The 16,810-nt window shown below is 31.0% G+C and overlaps 3 protein-coding genes and 1 long non-coding RNA gene across 4 annotated transcripts in view; 2 read left to right on the top strand and 2 right to left on the bottom strand.

Annotated features, from left to right (window-relative positions):
- LOC110012745 overlaps positions 1-273 on the bottom strand; it is a 523-nt gene extending 250 nt beyond the window's left edge. Inside the window, exon 1 of the long non-coding RNA XR_002287958.1 lies at positions 18-273. This is a non-coding gene — a long non-coding RNA (uncharacterized LOC110012745). The remainder of the gene's footprint in view (positions 1-17) is intronic.
- On the top strand, positions 3,716-6,426 carry LOC105172049 (cytochrome b5, seed isoform). The gene is made up of 3 exons (XM_011093389.2): positions 3,716-3,860; positions 5,812-5,878; positions 6,089-6,426. The coding sequence occupies exons 1-3, from the start codon at positions 3,774-3,776 to the stop codon at positions 6,340-6,342; spliced, it is 408 nt and encodes a 135-aa protein (XP_011091691.1). The 5' UTR covers positions 3,716-3,773; the 3' UTR covers positions 6,343-6,426.
- LOC105171870 (cyclin-dependent kinase inhibitor 3) lies at positions 6,624-9,143 on the bottom strand. The gene is made up of 3 exons (XM_011093120.1): positions 8,514-9,143; positions 7,133-7,324; positions 6,624-7,005 (listed from the first exon to the last, which is right to left on the bottom strand). Exons 1-3 carry the CDS (start codon positions 8,939-8,941, stop codon positions 6,936-6,938), a joined length of 690 nt encoding a protein of 229 aa, XP_011091422.1. The 5' UTR covers positions 8,942-9,143; the 3' UTR covers positions 6,624-6,935.
- On the top strand, positions 13,556-15,558 carry LOC105171869 (pentatricopeptide repeat-containing protein At4g13650-like). The gene has a single exon (XM_011093119.2). The coding sequence runs from the start codon at positions 13,588-13,590 to the stop codon at positions 15,418-15,420; it is 1,833 nt and encodes a 610-aa protein (XP_011091421.1). The 5' UTR covers positions 13,556-13,587; the 3' UTR covers positions 15,421-15,558.

Here is a 16,810-nt window from a genome sequence, read left to right as displayed (position 1 = left end):
TGGGTTGATGATATTACCCATCTCCTTAAACTACCGAAGCTTCAACATTTACGAGCATTTATTTGCAATGAAGAAAGCCTCCTGATGATCGTAGATTACGCTTTGAATCACCAAGAGCAATTTCGTGAGATACAACTTGTGATTGAGAACGGGATAAGTTTGGAAAACGATGGCTCATCATCATCTCTTCTTACAAAGATGCTGAGAATTCATTCGCTGTGTTTATTGAGCATTTGCTGTCGTGTTGGCAAATTACCAGCCTATGAAATTGAGTTGTGCCAAAATCTGCTTACCTTGAACCTTGAAGGTTGTTATATTAAGGAAGATCCTATGAAAATACTAGAGAAGCTTCCTGTGTTGACAAGTCTTAGATTTCAGAGTCATGCTTATGTGGGAAGAAAGATGGTGTGTAGCGCAAGCGGATTTCCTAAACTAACAGAGCTTACGTTGTCTTCTTTACGTAACTTAGAGGAATGGAGAGTCGAGGAAAGAGCAATGCCCAATCTCTCTAGTCTAATTATTCAAGTATGCGTTAAATTGAAGATGATTCCAGAAGGATTGAAATTCATCACCACTCTCAAACAATTGGCGATTGGTGATATGCCCAACAAATTCAACGACAGGTTACGAGTGGTGGATGGTAAAGAAGGAGAAGATTATTACAAAATCAAACACATACCTTCCATTCTGTTGTAAAGATTAAGAATGATTAGATGATAGGTATGATATTGTGAGAATGTCATTGTGGCTACTGTTGCATATATTTCTCATCTATTACCTTTTTACACAAATCACTCTTACATTTTTAAAAATTACAAAAACCAATCTCAACAACCTTTAAACCCCAAAAATGCCCCTGTTGACCTAGTGAAACTTTAATTTATTTTTTTTAATGACAAAAATGCCGTCAGGAATGTTTCTGTAATTACCAAAAGGTAGAAGCGATGTTATTAAAGTAATATTTATGAAAAAAAAGTAATATGACCCTCTATATTTTTTTATACTTTATGCCGATTTTTAATTTTAATTTAAATTATTTTATTAATTTTTTTTATTGAATCTCTCTATATATAAAATTACATCTCTTAATAATATATTAATGAAATTAAATTACTTAATAAGTTATAAATTTAAAATTTATCACACTTGTATAAATTATTTGAAATTCTTAAAATTTAAAAAATTATTCTCTATTTTTATTTATAACTAAATTTTACTAAAATTAATAAGTTATACATATATGTATATATATTTATATTATAAATATATAAATATATAATAATTGGACATATTTAATTGTATATATTTATACATACGTTTATACATACATATTTTGATGGCAGACAATCGTAGAGTAGGGTGAAGAATAGGAGAAGTGGGGGCCAGGGCACAGATAGGAGTTCAGGGTGCGCATGGTGATAATTTTTTAATTTAAAATCACAATTTAGTAATTAATTTTATTAATATATTAATTAAATATTTTATTATTTTAATTATTAAAAGGTGTAATTTTATATAAAGATTTAATTAAAAAATAATGAAATAATTTAAATTTTAATTAAAAAATTAATATAAGTAATAAAAAATATATGGAATTGTATTACTCATCCTCATATATATTATTTTGACGCTCCTCTATTATTTGATTATAGAAACACTCCAGATGACATTTCTATTCTTGAAAAATTATATTAAAGTTTGATTAAATCAATAGGGGCATTTTGGGGTTTTAAAACTTGGCAGGGTTCATTTCTATAATTTTTAAAAAGGTAGGGATGGTTTGTGTAAAAAGGCAATCGGTGAGGAGGTGTAAATATTATTATCCCTAACAAAAATAACGGATTATTTACCATTAAAATTATAAGTAAAATTTATTGTCAATAGATAATTAGCATCTCTTAGAATAATATATGAGTCTTATTCTATTAATTATGGATTTAATTAGCAACTTATACAATTATAGGAGGTAAAAATATATTTAGTTTATGGGCTTAATGAATTTGTTCATTATTATTAAAGAATTTAAATAATCATTATAATGTGGATGTTGGTTCATTGGTATTTCACTCAATTTTCAAATGAATCCGCCCTATGGGTTCGATCTCAAATAACAATAATTTTTTAAAAAAATTACATTATCTTTTATTTTATTTTTAATTGTTTTTACTTCTATGTTATGGTTGAACCCACAATCCACCCATATTAGGTTCATTAAAAACTCATATTAGGCCATTAGGAACTCATATCCAATCTATATAAAATAAATAATAATTTATTAAATCCCTCATAAAGCGATTTATTCTAAATTATAAGAAATCCAACCTAATCCAAAATTAGTCGATTTAGGGTATGTCTTAACCTATATTAACATTCCTAGAATAAATTCATATAAACTGATACAAATACTCATGTATTTGGTGAAATTTAAATTTATGACCTTAAACTTATTTATGATTCCAGCATTTTTTTGTTAGCACAGACAGTAGTTTTTGCAATGGAGAAATAGAGGAGTCAACTATTAATTTTGGATTGCGTTTTAGCTTCTCTTCCCAGATAAAATCTGAACATTGGAATAACTGGATGCATCCCTACAACTCCAAGCATCTCTGAAAACTACCATTCACTTTAAAATTTAGAAACTTGGGCATTAAAAAATCCAAGAAACTCCCCATTTCTAACACCAGTGCTAGATAATTAAAATACTTAATGATCTCACTCCAAAAATAATTAGAGATAGGAATAATTACAAACTCGGGTATAATGAGGGTTATTGTAATTATACGTAAATCTCATGTGGTTTGAAAAATTATATTTATCACCCTTGAGGTTTGCTTCCGTCTAACAAATAAGTCATTTCGTTAGTCAAAATTCACTGAATTTACTGATGTTAACAAAAAACTGAATGGAAGTTTATATTTATAATCGATTGACATATTACTGACTTATTGCAAGTCAAATAATTTTTTTTGAATTAAACTACCCTTATAACAATAAAGATATACCTCCTCACATGAATTAACGCATGAAGACGTATGGTGATAATTTGATCATAAAAAGATTTATTTGGCCTGTAATAAGTTAGTAATAAGCGAATCAGGGGTAAATATAGATTCTCTTTATTTTTTTGTTATTATCAGCAATTTCGGTGAATTTTGACATGGATGAACTTATTTGTTATACGGAAGAATTAAAACTTTAGGAGTGTTAGATGGAATTTCTCAAATCTCAGGGAAGGGAGTGTAATTACCCCTTAGAGATAATTCCATCGACACCTCTTGACCTATGATCTATTTACACAAATTTTCATTATTTTTTTAAAAATTACACATACATCCACAAAAAATATCAACATTATTTACATAAACTATTCATATTTTTTAAAAAATTACACATACACCACTAAAAACATCGATTTCATTTCACAAATTACCCTTGCTTTCTGACTATCAGCTGGTGGTTTCTGTAATTACGCAAAAAATAGCGACAATTAGTGTAAATAAATCATAAATCTGGGATATAAATAGAACTATCCCTACTGCATGATTTCCTATTAAAAATTACTCTCTTTTTCATAATTGAAACAAATTTATATAGTTTATTTCGCTTTCGGATCGGCTGATTATATTAAACTTATACAAACAATGATCCCAAAGTTTGTCAGCATCCAAAGATTTCATCAATATATTAAGGTGCAATAATGCTATATTATATGTATCCAAACAATCAAGAATTCTTCAATAGTATTAAGCTCGTTTTCTTGTTTGGGAACAACAATGGGAGCAGAAAGCAAAGTATTCACCCATTCTCAAGTTTCTGCTCACAACACTTCTGAAGATTGTTGGGTCATCATTAATGCTAAGGTATTTACATGTATTTTTCATTGTATATTTACGAAAATTCTAATTCAAATCGAATTTGGTCGAATCAATAAATCAATTATATGACAAGTGTTATGCAATTGCTATATGATTGGTATACATTTAAGGGAAAGTGACCATTCACATAACAAGTATATTACACTTTCTTTGTGATTGATTTGATTCGATCAAACTTAATTTGAGTAAGAATTTTTATGTATGTACTTTCCTTTGTGTTTCTTCTTTATATATATGAATATTTCTTGATTACATTGTTTGACTTTTAAAAAACATTGCATGATGGAATAACAATAGATCTTTATTATTATGAACAAAGTGGGAAAAAAATGCAATTTTAGTCCTGTAACTATAGAGTTTGACAATTTTAATTAGTTCTATTGAAATCAAATTGCGATTGAAATTGCCATCTCCTGTAGTTATAGGATTAACCTTGCATTTTTTCCGAATAAAGTGAGAATCAATGTCCTCCCTATAGAACCCAATACCAACGATTGATGGGTTTTCGCATCAATTTGACAAACGCTCGATGGATCAAGTTTGTGATTTCTACTAAAGAGGGCAAGATGATCAGTTAATGGAGAACTGGTGAAGATGAAAGGAAAAAAGATCGTATTCTAAGATTTCCGCTCTTGCTTAATTAAATAAAGCAAAAATGGAGTGGGTCTTTTAGTTTATTATTGTTGTTATTAGATATATATTATATTCAAAATAATGTGTATTTATTTATAGATTGTACGACCTTAATAAAATAACTATCATGTTACGTTCATTTAGTACATGGAAAAAACTAATTTGAAAAGAAGATAATGTTAAGATATATAATTGAGTATTGTCTCTTTCATTATTTATTTTTTATATTTTCATTGCCCTTGTATATATCGAAAATTCATAGTAACTTATACAACCATACATATAAAAAGTAATTGTGCTTATGCCTTAAAATTTTAAACATACATATTTATGTCCTGAGATAACTAGAATATATATATAGATAGATATAAATGTTCGGCTCAAAGGTAATTTTTGTTCCCTAACTTCAGGCCATTCTCGTTTTAGTCTCCTAAGTTACTAGGGTTTCATTTTGGTCCAGTAAAAATGAAAAAATCTCAATTTTAGTACAAATTTGATCGGAAAGTTGAGTCACTTGTCGGAAAAAGTCACATGCCAGATATATGACTTTTTAAATTGGGACTTGCATTGTGATTGGCTGAAAAAGATGATGTGGTGAAGACATGGCTTGAAGTTGGGGGACTAAAACGAGAATGACCTGAAGTTAGTGGACGAAAATTGCCTTTAAGCCTTTTAGGATGGCCAATCAGAATGCAAGCCCCAATTTAAAAAGTCACATGCCTGGCATGTTACTTTTTTTCGGCGAGTGACTCAACTTTCCGATCAAATTTGTACCAAAATTGAGATTTTTTCAGTTTTACGGGACCAAAATGGAACCCTAGTAACTTAGGGGACTAAACGAGAATGGCCTGATGTTAGGGGACGGAAATTGCAATTAATCCTAAATATTCTCAATACATAGATGCAACATGAGACATTGTCTGCCAAGGAAAAGTTTAATTTCACTTTTAGTTCTGTAATTCTATCTCTTTGGTATTTTAGTTCGATAACTTGTTAGCACGCCTTATAAAATAGTCATTCACCCTTTTAAATTATGTAACTTTAGGAGATATTGATGCCTGTTTCGGATAATTAATGTCATAAGATCCACATTATCCTAATATGGCACTTACCTTTCATTTGAGCCTGTTTTGAGCAGTTATGAATGTGACCTATATTTTTGGGTCTTGGACACTCCTATATATATGTGTTATTAAACTTGCAAGTAAACAGTAACTTTACATTATACACACTAATTAATACACGCAAAAGCGCATATATTCTATATGTAAGTATTTGAATTTATTGTGAATTGCAATTACAGGTTTACAACGTAACCAACTACTTGACTGACCATCCTGGTGGTGATGAAGTGTTGCTAGCAGCAGCAGGTAACTCACAATTTCGAGTTGTGATGAGCATATTAAATTTTCGGATCTCTAGCATATAACTTACGTTTACACTATCGATCAGACTATAGACGTTTATCCTTTTACCTCACAAATTTATTCAATTTGAATCCCTAATTTACGGATTATAATTAACTTTTAGCATTAAATCGAAATGCATAACCAAAAAGTCCCATCAATTTTGTATTGTAGGCAAGGATGCAAGCGAAGAATTTGAGGACGTAGGGCATGGCAGTGCGGCCAGGTTGATGTTGGATGAATTCTACATTGGGGAGATTGATCCATCCACCAATCTCGCTACCATAACTGGAGATACAACATTAGGTCCGACTAAAGATGTGAAAGACAAGCCGTTACAATCGACAAATAAACTTCTTTATTTTGTACTGGCCCTTGCAATCATAGTACTGGGCTTGGGGATTCACTTCTTCGACGTGTTCACCTAAGTTATCAAACTTTGAGTTCTAGACATTTACCCCAAATACGTACATTGACGACTTCTTTATAATTAAATAAAGTTACTTACTATATATAATTGGTTATTTGTACTATTGCTCCTCTAGTGAATTTTCGATTTCTTACCATACATCAAGTCGAAATATATTGTCTATGTTTGTTTTTGTGTTTTGGCCCATCTTAGAGATGGGTAAAAAATATGAATTGATGAAAAACTAAGGTTGTTTTGAGCTAAAAAATTGTATAAAAACTAAGCATCGATGAAACATTATTGTAAACGATGGTCACATAAAGCAGAAGTTGACATAGACTCATGTAATATTTTACAAGTACAATCAACATAGAGAAAGACAACAAGGTGAAGGAGAGAAACATGATACAGAAACACTAAATTTAAATTCTGAAAATATTAAATAACCTGGAGTGCACCTAGCTACTTCATTAAACACTATCACTAGAGCAAGACAACACAAACCACAACATGACCAACAACAATACACACAAATGAAAGTTCCTAAACTTTTCCTTCAGTACCCTTGTTGTAAGAAAGTCCTTCAAGTCTTAATGGATCTTTACTGTTTGTCTAAGGTTTGAATTCGACCCATTCATAACGTCCTTTGAGTGGCTTCTCATTCACCGGATCAAAGTTGTACCTGTCGAATAAAGCGATATAGGACACCAATATAGCGACATAAGTATGAGTAATCATTAATTTCACAAATATATATATATATATGTATGTGTATTTGTGCGTAAGATATGCAGCGTAGAAATCTTTACTTTTCGATGAATCTTTCAATGTCCAGCTTCTCCTGTGGAGCAAAAAAGGCCTCCAGTTCTTCTGCGCTTGGCATTATTGCTTTCCCTTTCTTGATGGCATTCCCATTGGTGGCTGACTTGTTGCTCGAAGTAGGAGTTTTGATGATGTTGGAACCCTCAGTCAAGGTACTAGGAGTGCTCTCCCTAGTAATTCTGCGTGGATAGAGTTGAGACTTTGTTAGTGTTCATTACAGTAATGCAAGAAATATGATGATGTTGGAACCCCTAATTTATTTTTATCTTAGAAAACATAAACTCCTTCACATTAAGTATTTTGACAGACAACCTAACGGAATGACAAAAGCATCTAAAATAATATAGAAGACAATGGGTTGTAATTTCCTTACATTTAGTACATATGAAGTAACACAAACATCCTTTTAATGAAGTAGCCATATTTAGTAAGTGAGTACAGTATGAAATCATCAATTCTATTAAAGGCCTAAGAGTTGCAAGAACAGGATAGTATCATAAAAATGAGCAAGCAATAAATCAAGAATTAATGACATCAGTAAAGTAGTTATTCCTTGTACATCTACAAACAAAGGACAAAGAAAGAACCAGAAAATGAAGATTTTTTCTTTATATATTCGAAGTATTTCTCCTTTCCACATTGTCGACTGCTCACGATATAAAAAAGACGCTCGAATAATATCATCTATAAATTTAATATGAAATAATATAACACATATATATAATTTATGCTTTTCAAGTGGAAAATGCTGAAGATATGATTGGAGATCTATCATTTATTAATGTTAATGAAAATAAATCTCAAGATAAAATTTACCGATAGATTTTAATTAATTAGAGCCATATCTCCACATTTATTAGGCAATAAAAGAAAGCAAAAAATCCCCATGCAGAAAATAAATAGACCAATTAACTTGAAAGAAGTTTGTACTGGAACCCCAAAATTTAATTTCATCAAGTATCTCATATATTCATTATTAACCAAATAAAGCTCACCAAGATAAACTTCACTTCCAAGTTTTATTCAGAAATAATTTGAACAAGAAAAAAATATACAAATTTCAGCATCTATATTTCATATATATATATATATATATATATATTTATAAATCCAATTTTGTTTGCCTAAAGTTTTTAACATTATCTTTCGTAATAAAAGAAAAAATAAAAAGATGTCGATCCTTCATCACGAAGCAATAAATTTGAATGCGGTGATGATCTGAAAGATGTTGGTAGGTTTTGCAAAATCAAACAAACCATGAACTAGCATGCATCAAAACTCAAAGATTGAGAAATACAAAATTAAATATTTCAAATATGAATTTAAAAAAACCAAGTGAGTAAGGAAATATGAGTATATTCGAATCACCTTCCTTTGTTTTCAAGATCAAGCTCATTATCCCCATACGAGCCCTCCTCTTCCTCATTGTAATCATCTTTCTTGTTATTCTCCTCTTCCTTGTCGACTTTCTCCTCCACCCCGTCCTCTTCAATCTTCAGAGAAGCAACTTCCTTCTTACCCTTAGCCGGCGAGCACTTGTTCTTTTTTGCTTTCTTTACAAGAGGAGTCACACGCCTCTCCAATCGCCTGCTTCTCAGTTGGAGGTAACAGCCATCACTACCGTTATTGGCCGTTATATCCTCCATGATGATGGAAGTAGACAGAGAGGATAAGGATTTCTTGAGGGCCAGGGTTTTGGCCCTCGTAAGCACACCAATTGATGCTTGTGCATGGTGGAGCTTATCCATCACTCCCACTGTACCAACGCTTTTTGCTTCATTCATACGCTTACCCATCTTCCTTTTGCTTCTTTGCACTTGCTCTCTCCCAACCACTTCTCTCTTTACTTTCTTTCTATACCTTCTATTAAGGTATATATCATTTCATGTTATCAGAGAGACTGAAAAGGAAAGAAATACAATGGTGAGTATGAGGAGATAGTTTCTAATTTTGGTTGTGGAGGGAGGAGAAGGGAAGAGAGGATGGTTTATAACCTTGCGTAAGAACCCCTTTTTATAGTACTGCGTTGGAGAAGACAACTAGGATGCGATAATTATGACATCTCATACGATGTACACTTTTTGTATCGTCCCATGATAAATTGAATGTATCGTCTCTTTTTATTTTCAACTCATAGCAAAAGAAAAAAAGGGTTCAAGACCACGATAAACTGTGTACTGCATTTTGTTGTATTTAGTATGATAGCTTGAGGGATTAATTAATGAAACTATTTATGTTGATTAATTTATGCTTACAAAATCTATATAGATTTCAAGAATATATGTACATAAGTGATTAAATTATAAAACTAGTAAGAGTCAAGTATATATGTTATCATGGCTAAACCAAATATTTCCTTCCCATAATTCATTAAGTTTATTATTTATATTCATGACTTACTATTGGTATACTTTTTAAATTTTTGACAATGTACAACTTTTAATACACTAATTATAAACTAATGGAAAATAAATAGAGGTGATGTAACATTATATAGGCACTCAAAATGAATATGATTGTTATAAATATCAAAGTAGCATAATTTATATGGTGAGGAAGCATTTATTTGTAATTTAACTCTTATAAAGCACATAATGTACATTCTTGTGCAAGCTTTTTTACAAAGAAATAAAACTAGGTCAGTGACGTTTAGTTAGCGTGCAAAATAAGTATTTCGAATCAAATCCAAGTAAGATCATTTGAGTTTTATGTTTGAAAAATTGATTTGATAACCGACATATTGATTTTCTAGGACCCTCGATAAATTGATTTTATCGTTGCGTTTTACGACTCGTGCAGACATCTGTTGGATGAAGTATTTCTCGGCTGACTTAATTTTTGTCGTTGTGTTGTTTGTTTTAGATCAAAGATTTAGGGTTGATCTCTTCGCCATTAATGACAAATAGCAGTCCGCATCCATGAACCGTTAGCTCTAACTATAACACGTGACATCTAAATCCGTAGAAGTGAGGACTTTAATTGATGACAAACGACAACAAAAGCAAAGACTTTAGTTGATGACGTGACATTCGACATCATTGTCAAACAAACTTGATAACATTTTTGAGCAAAGGAAAGTAATTAATATTACAACCGCTCAATTATATTTTAAGATTAATTATTTGACCTCCTCCGAAATTTTCATTTACTGATTGTAATTTTTTTTAAAAAAAGAAGATTATAAATACTTAAAAAGTCAACCTTGTTCCCCATGCAAAAATAATCGACTCCGTAAGTCCAAAAAAGAAAAGGAAATCTAATTTGCCTCGTACGAAGCCCTTGATTTGCGTGATTAGTTTCCTATTTCTTATTTGTTTTAAATGTTATGTAACAGAAAAATAAAAGTACATATGTTTACATAATTATTATTTTTCTAAGTATACATGTTTAAGAATATTGAATGCGCATTATTCGATTTAAGTTGGAGTTTAAGAATATTGAATGCGCATTATTCGTTCACTAAATATAAGTCTTACTTATGTAATCTAATTGTATCAAATAAGAAAAAAAATTATCTTTTAATTTTCAAAATTTATCGAGGTACAAAGATGATACATACATGGAACAACAATTGAATATACGGTGAATCAACCTAATACTTCAACTTTTGTAAAGTAAATCCAAAGCATACAATTTAAAGAAGAGCTAAGATACAAATATTTCACTTTTAGTCGAAAACCTTTAAAAAATTATCATAAATTAAATGTGAAAAGTACAAACAAATAGTCTTGCTACTACATTTTATTTTACCCAAAAAAAAAAATTACGTAAAGCTTCTTACTTAAAAGATAAGTGGCCTTTTACCCTTTGAGAAAAAATACAAATAAATAATAGAAATTTGTGCATCATTTATGACTTTCTAGTGTCGTCATAATAATAGAAATTGTGTATCAACGATTGATATTAATTTAAATTTTTTAATGAAAAAAGTGATTTTATCTGAAATTAAAATATATTTAAGTAGTAAAATTCATCATTATCTCACGAGATAAAGTTATAAATGAGAATTTGGAGCTAGTAATCATTGCTTTTATATGGTAAATAGCTTTGCTTTGGTGTCTAGTCACGTTATTAGTCCATACCTAATCTTCTAGCAACTGCAACACTGTCAGCAATGCTCACTGCACACATGAGAAAGGTGAACAGTCATGCCAAGCACCTTTTCACCCTCAATTTCAGAATCTTTCAACCTTCAAGAGAATTGTGAAGTAGAAGGTATGGAAAGCATTGGATGGGTCCTACGTTAAACTATCCTTTTTGTGACTCTTTGTCTCTTTTGAATGACCAAATAAACTAAATATTTTGTTCTAAATAAATAAATAACTAAATATTGTGTTGCTTTATGCACCTCTGAAAAATGAGAAAATAGATCTACTAATGTTGTAAATTTTAATTGGTATTTTCTACGCCAAATTATAGCAAAGTGGGTGATAATTGAATTATTGTGATTATAAATTATTTGATCTTTAATATAGATCACCTAAAGGATGTTATTAGTAGTAAATAATAGAGGAAAGAGCTAAAGAGATGATAAAAAGATTAATTAATTAATTAATTTCATATATATTATCATAAGTTCTAATACAAGTGATAATAAATTTTTTTAGATGATCATGAATTGTTTGATACATTCTTTTTGTGTTCACATGAGTCGCATAGATGATTTAAAAATCTTTTTCATGAATTCGGTATACGAAGATACTATTTTTATTCACGAGAAAGTTGAAGTATTACTCGTACTATGAGCTTCGTGTCGAGATAAACATAGTCTTCAGTCTAATAGATCTGATCTGACAAAATTACGTGAAAGGCATGTGGGACCACATGTTGTGCTAGAATATTTCAATTAAAATAAATAAACTACATAAAATTTCGAATGATAACACACTTTAAATCACAACAGACCTGTCTTTTTTTAAACTCTTACTGACGGTACTATACAGAGTTTCTTAAAATGAAAAATAAACTTTACTATAAAACAGTCTAATCTCAAATAAATAAACTTTATTGATGCCACATTAAATTATATAGATGCAACCTTCTCGAAAAAATAAGAATTATGATGTTTGATAGAAGAAAAAAAAAACTTTTCAGATGGTCACATTGATAATGAATTCAAATTCAAATATTTCTAGTAATATTGTTCGTTAGCTTTTTTGCCTTTATAGGTAAGAAAAAGCTGAGATCTATACAACGCTCTTCTTCTTTCTTATCTCGAGAATCTTTTCATGGTTGGTGGCTAAGTATAGAAAGCGTGAATTTATGATGCATTAACAAAAATGCCCTTCTACGAATTGTATTTATTAAACTGAACAACGTTGTAATAACTTCTTGAAATTCATATACCCAAAATTGTTATCATACTATGTCATAATTGTTACTTACCCATATTAGCCAGATGCATTTTCTTTTTATTTACCTCAACTGATGATTTATATATATTTTATTTTAATTTTCGTTGCGCGCACACAACAGCTATTATTAATGAGTGACTGTAAATTGAAGGGATAACAAAATTTACCGTTTTGAACTATACACATGTTTATATTTTATCGCCTAAAGATCTTTTTGGTACATAATATATACTTTACTTCATAATAAAAGGAATGTCAAGTAATATTGCACCTAAACAAATCCTAAATATGGAGCAATAATGAAATTTTAAGTATGAAAAATAAATCAATTGCAATAAATAGATCATAGTACATTTTGTCTTGCCGAAATTTATTATTTAAATTTTACACCGTCTTAGTATTTGAAACTATATATTTTTGCATGCTCAACTATATGAGATGTATAATCTTTTATCTTATAAGATGATTCAAATACTTTAATTAGATTGATTGTTGTTATTGAAGAAATGAGTTTATCCATGAAAATATCAACATTCAAGAATGAAAAAACTAACAAAATAGTAACATAATTTTATCACAAGTTAATTAATCATTTGTAAAAAAAAATATCAATTTTTCGGAGATCAAAATATATATTTTATTATATTGTGCGTTCATCAATATACAATACAAATAAATCAAATTCGATATGAGCTGTAGCAAAGAAAAAAACCTCATAGAAATTGAAATATGAAGAAATAGATATACCTAGCTATTTTTCTCTAGCGTTAAAAAATTGATCTAATTGGTAGAGGAAGCGCCGTTAAGATTAATTAGCAAAGTTTGGATTACTATTTTGAGAAATATTTGTCGAAGCAATTTCAAGAATATCTCTAGTAGAACAGCTTCTACAGAAATGTTTCACTAAGAGATTTTATTTTAAATTTTTAATATATATATATATATTAATGAATATTAATTCCTATTATTTGCATTTTATTCTATAATTTTATTAATTTTTCAAATATTTTAAATAAATCATACATTTATTTTGTATCCCATCAACTTTGAGTTATGGTGGACATGTCCCCTGTGATGATGTTGACAAGATGAGCCCGCGGCTCCCTTCATTTTCCTCACAACACCACGCTAGAAAATCATCCAATTACCTCCTTTCCCGCGCTCTGACCACTCTTTACTTCAAAATAAACTGTTTAGAACACTGTTCCAACACAGTCCCCGTAAATTTAGACCCAAATGTCTCATTGCAAGACCCTGAGGAGGAGTCTCTGCAGAACCCCTACATTCTCAACAAAATTATATCGTCGTGTGCGGAAAAGGGTTGTTTTTCAATTGGAGTTCTGCTTCACGGCCATGTTATTAAGATGGGTTTTCACTCCAATGTACACATCAACACTTCCCTCATAGATATGTACGGGAAATGCGCTGAGGTTTTGTGGGCTCACAGACTGTTCGATGAAATGCCCAACAGGAATGCAGTTACCTGGAATGCTTTGGTTTCTGGGTACGTGACCACCCGTGATCCTCGCACGGCTATTCAGTTGTTTATCAGGATGTTAAGAGAGGGTGTTCCCATGACAGCCTTTGCTGTTTCGGCTGCATTGGTTGCGTGTGCGCAGTTAGAAGATGTTGCGCTTGGAGCGCAAGTGCAGGGCTTGAGTTTGAAAGCAGGGATGGAGTTTAATGTTGTGGTGGGAAGCAGTTTGATTGACATGCATGCAAAATGTAGGAACATGGAGGATTCTGTTAAAGTTTTTGATGGATTGGTTGATAAGAATGTTGCTGTTTGGTCTTCAATGGTTGCTGGCTATGCACATAATCGGTGCCCCAAAAAAGCGATGATTTTGATTAAAGAAATGTCCTTATCTGGTCTTAAGGCGAATTACGTTACGTACAATAGTTTGTTGAGCTCATTTGGTTGTCTAGATGATTTAAACCATTGCAAGCAGATTCATTGTCGTGTGATTCGGGAGGGCTTGGAGTCTAATGCTCACTTGGCCACTACACTAGTGATTGTGTATTCAGACTGTGGTTGTAGCATAGGTGAGTTATACCAAATTTGCTCCAGTATTACTGAATGGGATCAAATTGCGTGGAACGCTGTTATTGCTGGATTTTCTAATTTGGGAATCGGTGAGGAAGCTCTCATGTGTTTTTCTCAAATGAGACGGGCAGGCTTTGCGATTGACTTCTTCACATTTTCTAGTGTGTTAAAAGCACTGGGGAACAGTTCAGCACTCAACGAAGGAAAACAGACCCATGCTCTGGTGTTCAAGACTGGGTACATTATGAACTTATATGTGCAAAATGGGCTTGTTTCCATGTATGCACGATGTGGTAAGATCGAGGACGCAAAGAAAGTATTTTCTTCAATGGATGAGCATGACTTGATATCATGGAATTCATTGCTTACAGGCTGTGCCCAGCATGGCTATGGTAGAGAAGCTATTCAAATGTTTGAACGGATGAGAGAGAGTGTGATTAAGCCAAATGGTACCACTTTCCTTGCAGCACTCACCGCTTGCAGCCATGTTGGGCTGCTCGACAAAGGCCTAGAGTACTTTGATCTAATGAAACATGACGCCTTCCTTCCACAGGCCGAGCACTACGCCTGCATAGTGGATCTCTACGGCCGTGCTGGATTTCTCCATGAAGCCGAGGCGTTTATCAATAGCATGCCAATTGAGCAAGGACCCTCTGTATATAAAGCTTTGTTAAGTGCCTGTCAAGTTCACGGTAATAAGGAAATTGCAGTGCGTGCTGCCAGAAAGCTCATCAAACTGTGTCCTAATGATCCTGCTATATATGTATTGTTGGCTAATGTGCTGGCAACTGAAGGTAGTTGGAACGATGCAGCCAGTGTTCGCAAGCTAATGTGTGATAAAGGAGTGAGGAAAAAGCCTGGGAATAGCTGGTTATGAATCGAAAATAGGAGTTAGTTTCTTGCCGTTGGACGTAGAAATAGCCTGTTGATCCCATCGGGTTCACCGAGGATCTGGAATTTTGTCGACAAACCCACCCAAATAATATCTATAAATAATATAATTAATTTATTTAGAATTTTTAGCTTCTGTCTGGTTGCCATTTCCATTTGTGTCTATAAAAATTATAAGACGCCAACGATGCTTAAATCAATTAGTAAAGTTGATGCCTTATGACTCTAAAGTCATGAATTCTTACCCAACCAACGTGTTGAAAGTTAGTTTACTTTAATAATTGGTATAATTATTTGATACTGATTATGATAAATGTATGTTTCATATAGCTAATGATTGTTGCCAAATATAAATATTTAATATTAATGATTGTAATTACCTTATTTAGAAAACAAAAAAAAAATACTCCATCATTTTCTCTCCAAAAGAAAATTATAAAATAAAGTACGACCAAATCTTAATTTGATGAGTAATCTCCTCAAGAAGTTTGCAGAAAAAACACAAATTACTTGAAAATGAAGTGTTACTAGTAAAATTTTAGTTACTTATATACACGACTGATAATAATTTTGACATCATCATTTAATATATATACTTAGTTGTTGTGATACACCGTCTACATGTGCATTTAATAAATAATTTTACATTTTAAATTATAATAAAAATATAAATATATAAAACAACAAATTACACTTCAAAATAGAAAGAAGAAACAAAAAACAACTTAAATATTATCAACACGATAAAAGAATTAATGTAGTGGTGCTAAAATGATGTGGAGTTATTTTTGTAAATAATAATAATAATAACAGTAGTGATAATTAATCTTTAAAATTGTATAATTAGTACTATAATTGTCATATTTAAAAATTAGTATGACAGTGTCATTAACTATCGTTTGTGAGTGTAGATAATTCCTTTTAATATTAGTATAGATATGAAATTAATTAAAATTTTAATATTATCATTTAATATATTATTAGCAACATTTTCCTTTTAAGTGGCAAAGCCATATGTGGAGTATAGTATATGAGTGGAAATTATGTGTTAGCAGCGGACGCACTGAATGCAGCTTGCTGTCATCGACTGATAATTGGATACTTCTATTTAATTAAATGCTGGGAATTTTTTGAGAAATACTTCAAAATATTTGCTGAATTCTGAATTTGATATCTTGAAAGTGATATATATAATTATATATAAATATTTTGTAATTTAAGAAATTACATTAGTATTTTTTATATTTGTCCCGTCCAATAAATAGATCTTTTGCTTGTCAAAATTCACTATTAATGTTGTCGATATTAACAAAAAAAACTAATAAATGTTTATATTTATCTTTAATTGAATTACTAAAGAATTTTTGTAGGTCAAA

The sequence above is a fragment of the Sesamum indicum genome, linkage group LG10, assembly GCF_000512975.1.
Source record: "Sesamum indicum cultivar Zhongzhi No. 13 linkage group LG10, S_indicum_v1.0, whole genome shotgun sequence".
Classification (NCBI taxonomy): domain Eukaryota; kingdom Viridiplantae; phylum Streptophyta; class Magnoliopsida; order Lamiales; family Pedaliaceae; genus Sesamum; species Sesamum indicum.
The sequence above is the reverse complement of the archived record's forward strand: the minus strand, read 5'-3'. Positions and strand labels throughout refer to the sequence as shown.

Excerpts from the sequence above, each read along its gene's own strand:
- LOC105172049 (XM_011093389.2), top strand. The coding sequence starts at position 3,774 with ATGGGAGCAGAAAGCAAAGTATTCACCCATTCTCAAGTTTCTGCTCAC. Across the intron at positions 3,861-5,811 it reads GGGTCATCATTAATGCTAAG|GTTTACAACGTAACCAACTA; the intron begins GTATTTACATGT and ends TTGCAATTACAG. Across the intron at positions 5,879-6,088 it reads AGTGTTGCTAGCAGCAGCAG|GCAAGGATGCAAGCGAAGAA; the intron begins GTAACTCACAAT and ends TTTGTATTGTAG.
- LOC105171869 (XM_011093119.2), top strand. The coding sequence starts at position 13,588 with ATGAGCCCGCGGCTCCCTTCATTTTCCTCACAACACCACGCTAGAAAA.
- LOC105171870 (XM_011093120.1), bottom strand. The coding sequence starts at position 8,941 with ATGGGTAAGCGTATGAATGAAGCAAAAAGCGTTGGTACAGTGGGAGTG. Across the intron at positions 7,325-8,513 it reads GATCTTGAAAACAAAGGAAG|AATTACTAGGGAGAGCACTC; the intron begins GTGATTCGAATA and ends CTATCCACGCAG. Across the intron at positions 7,006-7,132 it reads ATTGAAAGATTCATCGAAAA|GTACAACTTTGATCCGGTGA; the intron begins GTAAAGATTTCT and ends TTTATTCGACAG.